Below are 15,636 nucleotides of genomic sequence, written 5' to 3'. Positions count from 1 at the left end.
CCTCCTGTTGTCCTTGAGTCAAGGAACGAAGGGAGGGAGGAAGAAGGAAGGAAAGGAGGGAAGAAGGAGGGAAGGAAGAAGCAAGGAGGGAGGGAGGAAGGAAGAAGGAAGGAGGGAGGAAGGAAGAAGGAAGAAGGAAGGAAGGAAAGGAGGGAGGGAAGGAAGAAGGAAGGAAATGAGGGAGGAAGGAAGGAAGGAAGGAGGGAAGGAAGAAGGAAGGAAAGGAGGAAGGAAGGAGGGAGGGAGGAGGGAAAGAAGAAGGAAGGAAAGGAGGGAGGAAAGAAGGAAGGAGGGAGGAAAGAAAGAGAGAAGGAGGTAAGGAAGAAAGGAAGGAAGGAAGGAGGGAAGGAAAGAAGTAACAAATCAAAACAGACTGGGTCAATTTGACCCGGGAGGAAGACAGGAGGGTTAAACAGGTTTATTCTGTGGTTCAGGTTGTGACGGATATTAACGTGCTGATAAGAAACAGCGATGGCTTTTCTCAGTGTCAGTATAGTTTCCTTTTGAAGAGAGTGGACGGAGAAATCTGGTCCCCATCCTCGCTACACCTCTTATCATAAGCAGGCTGGGATGTACTGGGAAATCACCTTGTCACTTATTCACTCAAATACACATGGTGCATGTCAGGGAGACTCATGTAAACCCCCCTGACTAATAAAGTCAACACACTGGAATAAGACAGATAAAGAGGACATCGCTTTTATTTGGGGTCATTTTTATACTGTTTTATACTGATGTTGGATGTTTAACCCTCGTGTCGTCCTTCCGGGTCAAATTGACCCCATCTCTTTTTGACTGTTCCTTCCTTCCTTCCTTCCTTCCTTCCTTCCTTCCTTCCTTCCTTCCTCCTGTCCTTCCTTCCTTCCTTCCTTCTTTCTTTAATTTTTCCTTCATTCTTCCCTTCCTTCCCTCTTTCTTTGCTCTCTCCTCCTTCCATACTTCTTTCCTCATTTCCTTCCATCCTTCCTTGCTTGCTTCCTCCTTTCCTTCCTCCCTTCCTTCTCTCCATACTTCCTTCCTCTTTTCCTCCCTCCTTACTCCTTTCCTTCCTTCCTTCCTTCCTTCCTTCCCCCTTAATCATGTCCTTCCTTCCTTCCTTGCTCCGTCCCTCCCTCCCTCCTTACTCCTTTCCTTCCTCCCTTCCTTCCTTCCTTCCTCCCTGCCTCCCTCCCTTCTGACTCCTTTCCTTCTTTCCTCCCTTCCTCATCCCTCCCTCCCGTCCTTCCTTGACCTGAGGACAATAGGAGGGTTAAATTGTGTTGACTAGACCTCTTAACTTCACCCTTCAGGGGGTCGGTGCCGATACCTGCAAAAGACAAAAGAGTGTGAAAGCACATCATAGGTAAGAGGCCGACCCCAGAGGTGGGCCTTTCCCTCAGGTATAAATGTTCAAGTTTCTCCATGCTCGGGGTCTTTCTTCATTTCGAACAGCTCGCATGTTGATTGACCTTTTCTTTGCAAAGAAAATAAAACCTTGTCGGCCGACGGAAGTCTCTATTTCATTCTTCACACAGAGCACAGAGTTTCCACGACAAGGTGAACATGTGTAAAAATGCTCTGAATGCTGTGTGTGTAATGTTATCTCTACTTCTACTAAACATCTGTCCATTCAGTAGCTTTAGTTGCTACGGTTGTCATGTTGTTCACATTGTCCACGCTCAAATACATATGGCTCAATGATGTGATGCAACCCAGTGTCAATTGGTGTAACCTTGGTGTCTTTTTTCCCAAAAATCTGATTTATAATAAAGGAAGATAAATGTGGAATAAATATAATCCGCTTTTTGCAAATTTACATAATTGGTTAACCTTCCTGTCGTCCTCCTGGGTCAAATTGACCCCGTCTGTTTTGGCTGTTCCTTCTTTCCTCCCTTCCTTCCTTCCATCTGTCCTTCCTCCCTCCCTCCTTCTCTCTTTCTTTCCTTTCTCTCTTTCCTTCCTCCATCCCCCTTTCTTCCTTCCTTCCTCCCTCCTTCTTCTTTCCTTCAGTTTCCTTCCTTCATTCCTTTCATTCCTCCCTTCATCCCTCACTCCTTCTTTCCTTCCTTCCTTCCTTCCTTTTTCCCTCACTCCTTCTTTCCTTCCCTCTTTCCTTCCTTCCTCCCTACCTCCTTCTTTCCTTCCTTCCCATCCTCCCTCCTTCTCTCTTTCTTTCCTTCTCCTACCTTCCTCCCTCCTTTCCTTCTTCCTTCCTCTGTTCCTTCCTTCCTTCCTTGACTCGAGGACAAAAGGAGGGTTACAACTTATTTAGGAAAAAATTGTTGTTTTCTTGCTCAATATTGACAAAATCTTTTAGACATTAAGTAATTATTTGTATAAGTGCACTTAAATACACTGTAGGTGGATAAAATATTTAATATTTATTATTCGTTTGTGGTTACACCATTTGACATTTTCAGGAGTGTCATTTCAAATAATATAAAACCAACAAAAATACAAACCTGATGCTGCTTTTAAGGCAAGGCAGCTTAATTTATGAAGCACATTTAATACCCAGAGGCAACTCAATGTGCTTTACTTTAAAATAAACAATTTTTAAAGATATTTTTTGCCAACCCTTATTTGTCACTGACCCATAAGTTTCCATTTCCATCTACTATAGTTTGATTAAATGGCCTCCAGAAGCTCACTAATCAGATCAGGTAGAGCTCACATTGGGAGGCTCCTTAAATCATGGCCTGAACTTAGTGGCTGCATAAGAGGCAAGTATAAAACCAGTCTATTTAACTGTGAATCAAAAAATATTCCAACAATATTCCAGTAAAGCCCCAGAATATAAATATAGACCTGTTAATGTGCGTGATACTTTCCCTTTAAACAGTACTTTTCTGTAATCTTCATTTAGTTGTGTGCTGACAATACCTCAGAGATAAAACCATGGAAATACTTGGCAACGCAGAGATAAATACCAAACCAGAGCTCAATCCTCCTTTTATTACCTTATCATCTGGAGACCTCTTGGCCATGTGTACATGCACAGTATTCAGTGGATGGCTTACATTTCTCAAGAATAACCTTGTTCGTATGTTCCGATTTACAACGGGGTATCGTCGACATATACGCACACGTTAAAAAAATCATGTGTGAATGTTTCATGTGAAGAACGTTTACAGCCACCTCGGAGTTGTCAGGCCATCTTGCAAATGTGGATTCCCTCGGCCTGAACTCCATCACCTTCCTTTTTTTCTCCTTCTCCTTGTCACCCTCGGCTCTGCAGGTTAGGACTAATGTAATCACAGACCCCTGCGAGACGGGGGCCAGTGCGGGAGACAGAAGCTGGGCCAGACGTACAGGTATTCTAAACTGGTTACATTAGACCAAACAGGCCATCTGTCTCCCTCTGTAATTGGACACTGTGGATTAGAAGGAGACGGCTGCGTTTCCCAGCCAAGTGGGCTAGTTACTGTTTATTTGGAATTAATTACCAAGGAGAGTGGAAACCTCGCAGCTCCCTCAGAGTGAATCCAGACACTTGAGGTCCCGAGATGAGAGGAAGGAGAGTTCCACACCGGTGCTGCGAGGCAACGGAGCTGGTACAGTTTGGAAAAAGGTGTTTGACAGCTGATGTGTATTGTGTTTGTATATCTCAAAGGATGATGGAGCTGGCCTGTCTGGAGTTAGGTAGGTAAGAACAAAAGCTTTTACAAAAAAACTCGCCCTCCTTCTCCGATTCGGTCACCCTAAACTGAGGCAGCGAATGAATGGATTTGTTGAGTGGTGGTAACGGGTATCCTGGTGTGATGCCATTAGCTGTTCTCATGCTGTGGGAGCTTTCCAAGAGTTGAGTGAAAGGACAAGAGTATATATCTCTTAAAGCCTGTGAGAACAGAGCATCTACTTTGGCTCAAACACTTCTTATTTGATACTCGGGTTTGTACGCTGAAGCTTTTTCCTCTTTGACTACAAATATTTTGATGTGTTTTGACAAGCAAAGGGGAGGGGCTGGGGGGGGGGTGGAAGAGGAATAAATGCACTAACACTGCGTCTCTTTAAAAGCTGCTCTCTTTATTGTATCTACTTTAAAAAAAATGTTGGTGTAGGGCTGTATCACTGCACTTTTTTCACTATGCTAAATTTCAGTTTGCATGCAGTGAAATAAATGTACAAGTGAGACAACGCAATAAATTAGCATATAATTTACATTTGAAAAAAAAAAAAATTAGTAACAGTGTACCAACATTAATACTGAATATAAAATATACGCAACTAATCACATGATGCTTTTAGATTTCTCTTGCATTTTAGGAACAGGTATAAGCAATGTGACATTCAAACATCCAAGTTCACAGCAATGAGTACCAGTTTGATTGATTTCACTTCTTCTCAGTTTCCTTTTCTGGAGGCTCCGAAGCCGACAGCCGGTCGAGTTAAGTCCAAGATGTTCTCAGCATCCACTGTCCTCTCCCAACGGCCTCATTCAAGGTTTTATAACCAATAAAATCTGCCCGACATCGTCATACTGAAGGTGGCTACAAAAAAGTAGCAGCAGCAAAATAGAAGTTAGTTGTTGACAGGTCCGAGGAGATCCTTGCACACTCCTGCATTGTCTCTTAGATTTCAAGGACTCCTGATTGGACCTCCATATAACAAAGTGTGTGTGATGGAGACGTTTCATAGGTGTTTCCCTTTCACAAACCCCCCTACACCAGCAGAAATGTCAACCTGGGTAAAGGGATCAGTTATAACTGGGTGAGTGTCCTTTTGTTGGTAGCACAAACAACAATTACACGGTTTAAAAAAAAAAAAAAAAAAAAAAAAAAAATTCCCAGTGTGAGGTATAAACAGATACAAACAAAACAATAACATGACCAGCATTTACCAACAGAGATATTGACAAGGATATTATTTCATATTGTTTGGATCCAGCCTCACTTTTAAGCACTCTGGATGAGGGTTGAATGGAAGCACCCACTTGATAGCACCAGAAGCCTGGGAAGGCCGTAACCCTCGGAGCAGAGCGGGAGGAAAAGAAGAGGTAAACACAGTACTCCATGGAAATTAAAAAAAAATAAAAAAAAATAAAAGAGGGGAAAAGCACCATTGAGTTGGCTGTTTTTGTCTTTTCACTGTTGTTCTCCGTCAGCGAGGGGACTAGAGGAGGGACAGAGGAGATGAGAGCAAAGGGAAAGAGGACAAGGGGGAAACTTTATCTGGGGAGGTGTGTCTACATCCTCCCCTCCCCTGGGGAGGGACCACATTAGCGTGGTCTGCCAACATATCCACAATGGAGGTGATGTGTGTGTGTGTATTTACTTAAAGGAATACTTTGACATTTTGGAAAATACGCCTATTCACTTATTTGGCGAGAGCTAGATGAGAAAGGTGACACCGCTTTTAAATCTGAACACTACATGAGAGGCTTTAGCTAAGAGATGGTTAGCTTAGCTCAGCATAAAGACTGTGGGGAACAGGTAGCTCGGCTCAGTTCAAACTTAAAATACAGTCTGTCTACTAGCACCTCAAAAAGTCACAAATTAACATGTGATCATGTTAACAGGAACAGGTGCAACTTGTCATTTTTAAGCTTTTTTGCACATATTAAACACATGTAAGGTTGCTGCTCGTCATTGTTTTTAATTAAATGATTAGTTTGGTCGATGAAATGTCAGAAAATGATGTATCCAAGGTCTTCTTATGTCCTGACAGTCAACATCCCCAAGATTGTTTAATTCCATAAGAAATCAGAAAAGTGACTGACAATTATTAATACTTGATATAAATAAATCAATATGTTAATAAATCATCTTTAAAGGTGCTGGTAGGTGGATTTTTTTAAACTTTGGACTGAGCCAGGCTAGTTGTTTCCAGTCTTTATGCTTCACATTAGACTTCGCACACAAACATGAGAAAGGTATTATTGATAGTCTCTTTAACCCTCGACAAGAAAGCGAATAAGCATATTTCCCTAAAACAATGTCCTTTATGACAGCTTAAATAATCCAGCTTAAAAAAAGAGTAAAGAATAGTGACTGTGTGTGTTTGTGATTCCAATGAAAAAGCTGCTTTATAGAAAAATGCTCCTTCAAAATGAAACCCTTCAAATGGTGAACGGATGTTTAGTAAAAGGCCAAGTCTGGTAACAGTGTTTCATGTGGCCCAGGCACCGTCTGACAATATCTTCACTACTACTACTAATGAACTAACGGTCAGAGCTGACTGACGCTGCTGGGTGAACTTTTATTTGAGTGTTATGAACTAAGGCACCCGTCTGGGGGGGGGGGGAGAAAAAAAACAAAATTAAAGTGATTTAAAAATTCTCCTATAACCAACGTGTTATTTTCTGGTCCTGGATTTACATCATATATAATATACAAATCCTTACAGTATATAAGGGTTTAGAGTATGTTACAGTATGTAATATTTTCAATCACATTACATTCCCTTCCAAGACAGTAGGTAACTATCTGACAAACACGGTCAGAGGACAACGTCTTGACTGTTTGGAATTGTACAATAAATATACAGTACATTGATGGGGTTGTATATGAGCGGTAATTGGCAAAGTATTTACAAAATAAAAGTGCACCGAAGCCAAACGTCTGCTTGCTGAAATAGCACCATCACAGTCGTCCCAAAAGACTCCCATCCACCTGTCGTAGCGAGGAGTCCTCCCCCTCCGTCTGTCCATCTCCGGGTTACATGCTCTACTGTGAGCGATGTGTCCAGCACTTTGGATTTAATAAAAACAACAAACAACGGAGGAAGACTAACAATGATATCAATAATTATTATTATAATAAAAATAACATTACCAACAAATAATCTTCCTAGTTCCACTTCACAGAAGTGAAAATTAAAAAACGACAACAAAAAAAAAGAAAAAAAAAAAAGAATAAGAGTTTGTGTCAGCGTGATGGGCTGAGCAGTGGTTTGGATTCCACCATGATGGAGGGCAGGAGGATCAGGTGTGATAAACAGGGAACTCCTTTCTTCTCTCCCACTCTTTCGCTCTTTCGCTCTTTCTCCAGCGCAGATCCCTTCCCCTTTTCTTCCACTGGTCCAGAGTTTGATTGTTTTTTTTTCCTCAGTCTGTTTTCTTCTTCTCTCCCTTTCAGTGCCGTATGAGCCTCCCTCCATCTTTCTTGCCTTTTGTTCTGCCTCTCTCTCTTTCTCCTTCTCATTCGCTCTCTCTCGCTCTCTCTCTCTTTCGCTTCGTCTCGCTCTTGTGCTCCAAGGGTCAGTGCCCCTGGCAAGTCTTGCAGCACATCTGTCTGAAGTACGCACGGCTGCAGAACTTGAACTTCAGCACCAGCGGGCAGTAAGCCACTTTGTTTACATCTTTGCATTCTGGAGAGAGAAAGAAACGAGCCGGAGTTAGAGACAGATGTTTTAAAATACAGGCTGAAGAATTTTAATACATTTTAAATAAGATTCCTGAATAACTTCTTTTTTTTTTTTACTGTTTTATGGGTCTTTTTTTCACGAGTATGACTCTCCTTTTGAGTCACAACACTAAGCAACTGATTTTCCTTAAAAAAAACAATAATTACCTGGCAATCTTTTAAAAAACCCAGAAGGTCGTTTAACAACACTTCACGCTGTTCTGAAGGTATTTCCAGACTCCTCTAATCATCTAGGTGAATAAATATTCAGTCTAACGCACGATAATAAAGATTTTTACCCGTTTCCAAGGTTACGCCTGTATTTCCAGATCCAAACAAAGTTGGTAGCCAGAAATGATATACAGTATGTCTCAGTTTGCACAATGTGAACCAAAATGAAGAGATGTGTTAATATAAAATGTGTTATCATTAACAACATCATACTGAGGTGGTCAGCTGTCAGCTCCTGATGGTCTGGATGCTTCTGCAGGATCATGAAGGTCAACCCACAACAGACCAGCTTAGGTCTTTAAGGTTTAGAGTCTGAATATAAATGCATGAAAAATAATCACATCAACTCAACTGAGGTGATGCATCTTCTCCGTGGAGTCAAATTCATGCTTTGTAGGCTTTACACATTGTTTAAGATTAATTTTATTTATTATTTATTGCTGTATGTGTTATAGTTGTTCCTTCTTGCATGTTAAAAACTCCACTGATGTTTCCTTTTAGTGCTGCAACTAACAGTTATTGTCATTATCGATTCATCTCAAGTGTCTGAAATGGTTAAAAAAATTACAATTGGCCTATTCATCATTAGATATTCAATAGACTGTTACATATGCCAAAGAAAAAAACAGCAAATATTCACATTTTTGGTGTTTTCTTGCACCAAAAATGTGAATAATAATAGAATAATGATCAAATTAGTTAGTTAATCAACTAATTGTTTCAGTTCTGGCTTCTTTTACAATATTTTGCTGTGCTTTACAAAAAACCCTAAACCAAACACAGTTGTCTTCTTTGTGATGCAGCAGACAAATATTTTTTTCACTCAGCTGGTTTGAAGAATCTTTCAGGATTCAGGAAATACCTTCACAGTGTTCTGGCATTTTCAGGGACGGTCCGACGCGTGGTGTTGTGTGACTCAAATGTAACAGTAATACATGAGAGGTACAAACTGGGGCTAACCTGCCACATGAGGGCTGGTGCATCTCCCTCAGGCCTCAACTGAATAAAACTGCAACTATACTTGGACGCAGAGGCTACGACTGAGACAGATCCTGGCCTCATTCACTAACTGGGCTGTCTGCCATCCCTACGATGCACACACACACATGCACACACACACACACATGCACACTCACACACACACACATGCACACACACAGCTTGCTGGATGCCGGACAGGCAGTGCTCTAAATGCCTTATCACGATCAGAGTGTCTTCCCTTATTAGGCTTCGGCCCCTGCCTCTGCAGAGCCAAATGAAACGAGACATTGCCTCACTGCTGTCCGTAAAGGAACAATTAGCCTACAGCTAATCCCATTAGCCAGCCTGTAAACTCTGCTCACGTTTTCCATTCAGGCTAATCGAAAGGCCCTTCTCTGTGCATCTGAATAGCCATCCATCATGTGTAAGTGTATATGGAGGGTTGAGCTGCTTCGCTTTGACCAGGAGCCAACCTCACTGGAAAGATTAATGTAGCTGGCAAAGTGTAGAGGAGTGTGTCATCCAAGCGTGTTTAGGTCATAGTAGAACAGTGAAGACGATGATAGAGACAGTTTATAACCTTTTGTGTGAAGGCAATGCACGTAGAGCACAATTGGTATTCACATAAACCATCAGGGTTTATGTGAATGGCGGCGATGGCGGTTTGTAAGGTTTTGCAGTTGTGCAGTTTTAAATAGAAACCTGCATCCGCCCCGGCGACCACACGTTTCTCCTCACGATGAAAAACTGCGAGCAGACAACTCGTCACACAGACGGGTCGAGCCAACGCTATTAAAACGTGATGGCAGACTCAGATGTGCTCACGTTTCGTCGTCTTACCGTCGCCGTTGGATATAGGGGTGGCGTCGCACTTGCTCTCGCACTGCTGCATGGTGGTGGGCCGGAGGGACTCTGCACACTCATTAGACGGCTGCCCGGTGTAGGACAGACACTGCACCGTCCTCATCTGCTGGCCCAGGCCGCACTGCGCCGAACACTGTAAGAGAAAACATCAAGAGCAGGACTTATTGCTTCTACAGGAGCAGCCAAAGAGGTGGTTTTTCTACTTAATGAGGTGAATGAGGACCATCTTTCTTCTGTGACCCTGAATACTGGGCATGCAGACACACACTCAGCCTTTCTGAGTAATCCCCGCACACTCACACTCACACTCACACACACACACACACACACACACACACACACACACACACACACGGCACGACTTGATCCAATCAACCAATCATCAGGGCACGGAGGCAGCGAGCAGACAGAGCCAGCCAGAGTCACCTTCCCTTTTGCCTGATTCAACTGGCTGCCTGTCAGTAACTGTGTTTCCCAACACACAGAGTATCCAGGTCAACTGTAGCTCACGAGGTTTTCGGTGCACATTTTTGTGCATGTGTATTGGAGAGAAAGAGAAACAGACAGACAGAAAATTGCCTCCTCTTGTTTGTGCGGAGGAATTCCACTTTAATTCTTCTCAGACTGAGAGTTGAGCTGCGACCAGTACGCACGCGGGAAGGAGACTGGGCTGAATCCGGTCTTACTTCTGCCAAAATGTGTCTTTTGGATGGATGCTCTTACAGCCTGGCTCATACTGTTATATACAAACATTAAATAAACTGATACAGCTGCAACTCCAGAAGCAAAGCAGCAAAAGCATCCAGCAGAATATGCTGACCACAGGTGCAATGAGGACTTGTCTGTTGACTAAATACTTCTGATCATTATCTAATTATCAGATATCTAATTAATTCTTGTATTACAACTTGTGAATTACTCAGTTAGAAGCTGGGAGTCAGGACTCGAGTTAGACGTCCTGTGCTATACTTATCAAACTACAAGTGATGAATGGTAAGTGGTAAATTAGACTGACGCAATATTATGTTAAATTACATCTACTGTTTATTTTTAAACCAATTTTCACACATTCAACAAGTGTTTTCACACCAACAGGCCAAACTTAGACTTAATGACATCCAACTCAAGTCAAGCCCACGTGCTTTAAATGGGGAATTAACTGTAGAAGAAGCTCAAGATCCAATTTGAAAGTTCATTTCTTTGACTGACGTTCACCACACTGCAGTTGTTGGGACTCATTTTGGCATTTGAAGGAGCTGATATGTGATATGTTTGGAGGGTCGTGTTCAGCTAAAAAGTGACCCCAGCTTAGGCCTTAGAAAAGCACCTTAACACATATTTGCTTTCTTTGACTTTCTGTTGGTTTCATAGCTTTTACCTTGTGTATTATACACTTAAATTTGTGCTTTTATGCTCTCTTTTTGTCATGTCTCATCTTTTCCTTTGCTATTTACATTTTTTCCTGTTTTATTTAGTTATACTCACCTTTTCAGGTCACTTCATTTCTTCCCCTCCAGTGTTTTTCCCACTAGTGTGATTACCTGGCCCCGCCCTAATGTGTTGCACCTGTGTCTCACTGGCTCACCCTGCCTTTGTGTATAAAACCGCATGTCTTCACATTCCCCTGTTTGCCAGATTGTCTTTTCTACTTGTAGTGAGCGTTCCAGCGTATTTTTTTAGTTGTTGTTCTTCTTGTGTTTCCTAGTGTTTTTGACCCTGCCTGATTCCTTGGATTTTTGCCTCAGCCTCGCCCCTGTGATACCTCTGCTCCTCTCACTGGCTTCCCGTGTTTTTTGACCACTGCTATATAAAAGCGTTTTTGGATCTCGCTTCATGTCACTGAGTTGTGTATTTGAGTCGTCTGGCTTTTATTTCTCTCTTTCTTCTTCACTTTGTATACTTTGTAACTTATTTAGGGTGTTTTTGGATCCATTAAGGTAATATTAAGGTACTTAATTAGTCATTTTGATCATTATCACAAAACCAACATTGAGGTGTGGCTTTCCTTTTCCTTTTCTGTTTCTGTTTCTGCATCTTAGCTGCAAGATTAATTGGCTTGAAAGTTTGAAATATCCAATGTGAATTATCTGTCAGCATATGATCCAAATTGGCTTAATTTTAAAGAAAATAGGCCAAAAAACCCCCAAATCTATGAAAAATGAGCATATTCGATGGACTTTCCCAGACCGCAGAACTAAGGGAGAAAACATTTGTTGACATGTGAAAAAGTTTGTTGCACTGAGCCCAAAATGTGCACCTGCATGTCTTTGACTGACTTCTATCAATGTGCCAGTTGTAATAAAAACTGAGATTACTTCTTCTATGGGTGGCCATTAAACTCCTTTTGTAGAAGGAGAAGAGGGGGGGGGGGGGAGACTCTGAAAACAATTGCAGTAGATGCCAACAGATATCTCTATAATTACTCAAACCGACTCTGGAAGCGCTAAGAAACAACACACCTGCCAGCTATCATTATGTGTGAGCACTTTGTGATATGAACCCAGACATCAGCAAATAGCCTCCCCCGCTGACGAGAGAACTACCAGGCTTTTCTGTCACCTTCAGCGATCCTCTCTTGGCTGCCTCAGATCAGTGAGCCCGCATGTCATCCCTTCCCAATTAGAGAGTCTTTATTAGGGCCCGCTGCCAGCCATGACAGATGGTGTACGTCAATGGTGGGACTTAAGTGGGATTTGAACCGCTGACCTTTTGGCCTGGGAGACCAGGCGTTCGGTAGCTGGCAACAATCTCTCCTTTCTGGCGCTTCGAGAGCCGGCCAGTGAGGGAACGCGGAGCAGCAAGGGCGAAGCTTGTAATTACAGCCAAAGAAAGAAGAGGTGGAGAGAGAGAAAGAGGGAAGAGAGGGTTGCACACACACACACACCTCTGCAGCACATGAGAAAGTGCTGTGTAAGAGCAGACTCCAGCTGTTGCTCCGCGAGGTATTAACCTCGACTCGGCTCTTTGATGGACCACGCCGAGGTTATCAGTCAGCTCTGCTTTGTTTACGACTGTTATTGCCTCTGATTGAATTGTAAAGGTGCGTTATTGATGTTTGTGGCCGTGAGTGCACATGTGGCCGTTATGAGGAGAGGCCTGCGACCCAGACTGCCTGACTCTTGACCTTTGACCTTTAACCCTGAACAACACAGAGCTGAAACCGATGACATCAGCTCCACTGGAGTACCAGCGACCCGTCACGGCCCTCCTCTAAACATCAGCGTGCACTGTTTAAAAATTCCAGTTTTACACTAAATTATTAACAAACCCTGCAAAATAACATGCCATACTTTTTTGTAGATACAACTCTCTCTGACGCACGTTTTTTGGCGTGCGCTCACCAACATGAGTCAGCTGTGTTGTAAAGTGTTCAACAGCTTCTCTGAGCGCACTAAGTCATGTCAGGGTGAGCCCAAGAATGCTACTCCTCAGTCTTCCTCTAAATCGTGTTCCTGGAAGTGATAGAGAGGCCTGGTCTGAGGCAGGAGATAAACTTCAAACAGGCAGTGGGGATCTTTCTGCCACTGATCACACACTCCAGGCCTGTTGGAGCACTTGGACTCGCGCACAAACACACGTCACAAGCTTGCTTAGGACCCAGTGTGTGTCACCCAGGTGTAAATTACATTAACCATTCACAGACACTTGGAGTATATCTGTACATCTTTTGTCTTCACACTATCCTTTTAAAGGATTAACCAGGACACTGAAATTGTGCCCAAGCTAAAAAAAAAAAAAAAGAAGAACAAGAAGAGACTTGTGACGGAGAAGCTGTCCTACCTGTCCCCATTCGCCAGGGATCCAGCGCGGAGGAGGGCAGCGTCCTAAACTGCAGCGGATTTTGACCGGAGGCTTGATGTTGCTCGGGCAGTGGGCATGCGGGAAGGTCTTGGTCAGATCGCTGCTTTTACACAAGGCAATGCGGTGCTTGAAGCCGGGGCCACATTTCGGCGTGCACTAAAGAGGGAGGAGGAGGTGTAAGAAGAGGATCTTGACAGCACAATGAGTCAAAAGAGAACAGCTCGGTCTCAAGTGTATCGTCTTACCTCCGACCAGTCCAGGGTGACCCACTTCGGCGGACAGGACTGGTTGTTGCAAGACTCTCGTTCGATAGGTCGGTGAGTCAGACAGTGAGTGTCCTCCAGCGTTTCCTCCTCAGCAGGGCCGATCTTCCTGATACACAGGACTGTCCTCGTCCTGATGCCGCCATCACACGTCTTCCCACACTCCGACCAGTCGCCAATAAACCACCTGATGGAGAGAAATAAAACCGTTTTGCACATAAGAACCAAAGCTAAGAGTAAGCTCTGTGATTTTTGGCAGCGATGTTACTCCCTGCAGTTACTTAATTACTACCAGACTATCAGTAATCTCAGTTAGTGCGTAAAATCACATTATGGTTCTGTACATTTAAGGCAGGATTAATGAAATGCCAAAGAGGCAACTTTCCACCCAGTCTACAGACTCTGAAAGCCCCAAGTTCACTTTGTTTCAATTGGGTTTGTGCAAATTTTGTTTGGGAACATGAACAACTAAAGGACAGTATAAACTGAAATGAAAGGGGCCTAGAGAAGGTGAAAAAGTTGGTCCTGTATTAATCTTGAGGCCTTATTTCACAGCAGGACACTGTGGTCAAATTTAGTTGGGAAACCTTTATCATTCCTAATAATTTGTCCACAACTTTCTTTTTCATTCTCCTTTTTTCTGTTCTTTAAATAAATCATCCGCAGTCCAAAAGAACATCAAATATACACACAAAAACTAAACAAAAAAATGCCCAAAAAAACAAAATATCACTCTTCTCTCTTCAGTAACTCAAATCAAATGGGTTTCTTAAAAGGTATCCAATAAAACACAGATAAATTGAGATTAGAAAAACACGCTCTCAAAACATGTATTTGATTTCTTTGCAAAAGTAATATGAGAAGAAAAATACAGCTGTCAAGTACAGAACTAGAGTCAAGAAACACCTAGCCTGCTTGAAAGTTTAGAAATACACCAACCATCTCCTCTAAATCTGACTAATTAACACACTGTATCTCTGTTAGTTTAATATGAACACAAATTATAATGTAAAAATGACAGTTTGTGGTTTTATAGTGAGTTATGTAGCCTAGTGTAACTTGTGTTTATTGGCTAGATTAGGCTATTTAGCTTAAACTAGACTAATCGCCTCCTGGCTTTATAATATTGCTCTCTGTATCAATAACTCATATAAAACAGGTTTCCTGAGGCATCCAAAAACCACAAAGTCAAATATATATTAGATGATGTATTCGGTTTCTTTGCAAAAGTTACATGAAAAGAGTAATAACACGGTTAGCTTAACTTAGCATGAAGCAGGGATAGCTACAGGTAGCCTGGTTCAAAGTTTAAAAAAAAACCGACTAGCTCCTCTAAATCTGACTAATTAACACACTGTATCTCTGTTAGTTTAATATGAACACAAACTGTAATGTAAAAATGACAGTCTGTGGTTTTATAGTGAGTTATGTAGCCTAGTGTAACTTGTGTTTGTTGGCTAGATTAGGCTATTTAGCTTAAACTAGGCTAATCGCCTCCTGGCTTTATAATATTGCTCTCTGTATCAATAACTCATATAAAACAGGTTTCCTTAGGCATCCAAAAACCACAAAGACAAATATATATTAGAAGATATATTTGGTTTCTTTGCAAAATACATGAGAAGAAGAATAACACGGTTAGCTTAACTTAGCATGAAGCAGGGATAGCTACAGGTAGCCTGGTTCAAAGTTTATAAAACCACCAACTAGCTCCTCTAAATCTTACTAATTAACACACTGTATCTCTGTTAGTTTAATATGAACACAAACTGTAATGTAAAAATGACAATTTGTGGTTTTATAGTGAGTTATGTAGCCTATTGTTTTTGTTGGCTAAATTAGGCTATTTAGCTTAAACTAGGCTAATCGCTTCCTGGCTTTCTACTTCATACTTGGCGCACAAATATGAGATATTTCTTTAAACGGCATTAAAACATTGTCTACAAACTGTTTTAGTGTTGCCAAAGTAACGTCCAAACTCATCAACATAAACGAAAATGTGGAAATAATATTAGACAAATGACCAACACCTGAACCATTTTAAAATTCATTAAAATATAAACGATGCAGATAAACTCTTCTGACACAAGCAGACGTTAAGTGCCGTGGTTTTTTAAATGTGTGTGTTAGTGTCTACTAGCGCTGTGCCGTGCCGTGCCATGCCAGGCCGTTTG

General features: G+C 42.1%; 1 protein-coding gene across 1 annotated transcript in view; it reads right to left on the bottom strand.

Moving 5' to 3' along the window:
* Positions 1-7,177: 7,177 nt before the first annotated feature.
* The window catches only part of adamts6 (ADAM metallopeptidase with thrombospondin type 1 motif, 6), an 82,777-nt gene continuing 74,318 nt past the window's right edge, over positions 7,178-15,636 (bottom strand). The window contains exons 21-24 of the mRNA XM_053340034.1: positions 13,445-13,649; positions 13,179-13,355; positions 9,375-9,531; positions 7,178-7,287 (exon numbers count right to left, since the gene is read on the bottom strand). Of these exons, the coding sequence (XP_053196009.1) occupies positions 7,178-7,287; positions 9,375-9,531; positions 13,179-13,355; positions 13,445-13,649 (649 nt within the window). The remainder of the gene's footprint in view (positions 7,288-9,374; positions 9,532-13,178; positions 13,356-13,444; positions 13,650-15,636) is intronic.

Source organism: Scomber japonicus, chromosome 19 (assembly GCF_027409825.1).
Source record: "Scomber japonicus isolate fScoJap1 chromosome 19, fScoJap1.pri, whole genome shotgun sequence".
NCBI classification, from domain to species: Eukaryota; Metazoa; Chordata; class Actinopteri; order Scombriformes; family Scombridae; genus Scomber; species Scomber japonicus.
The sequence above is the reverse complement of the archived record's forward strand: the minus strand, read 5'-3'. Positions and strand labels throughout refer to the sequence as shown.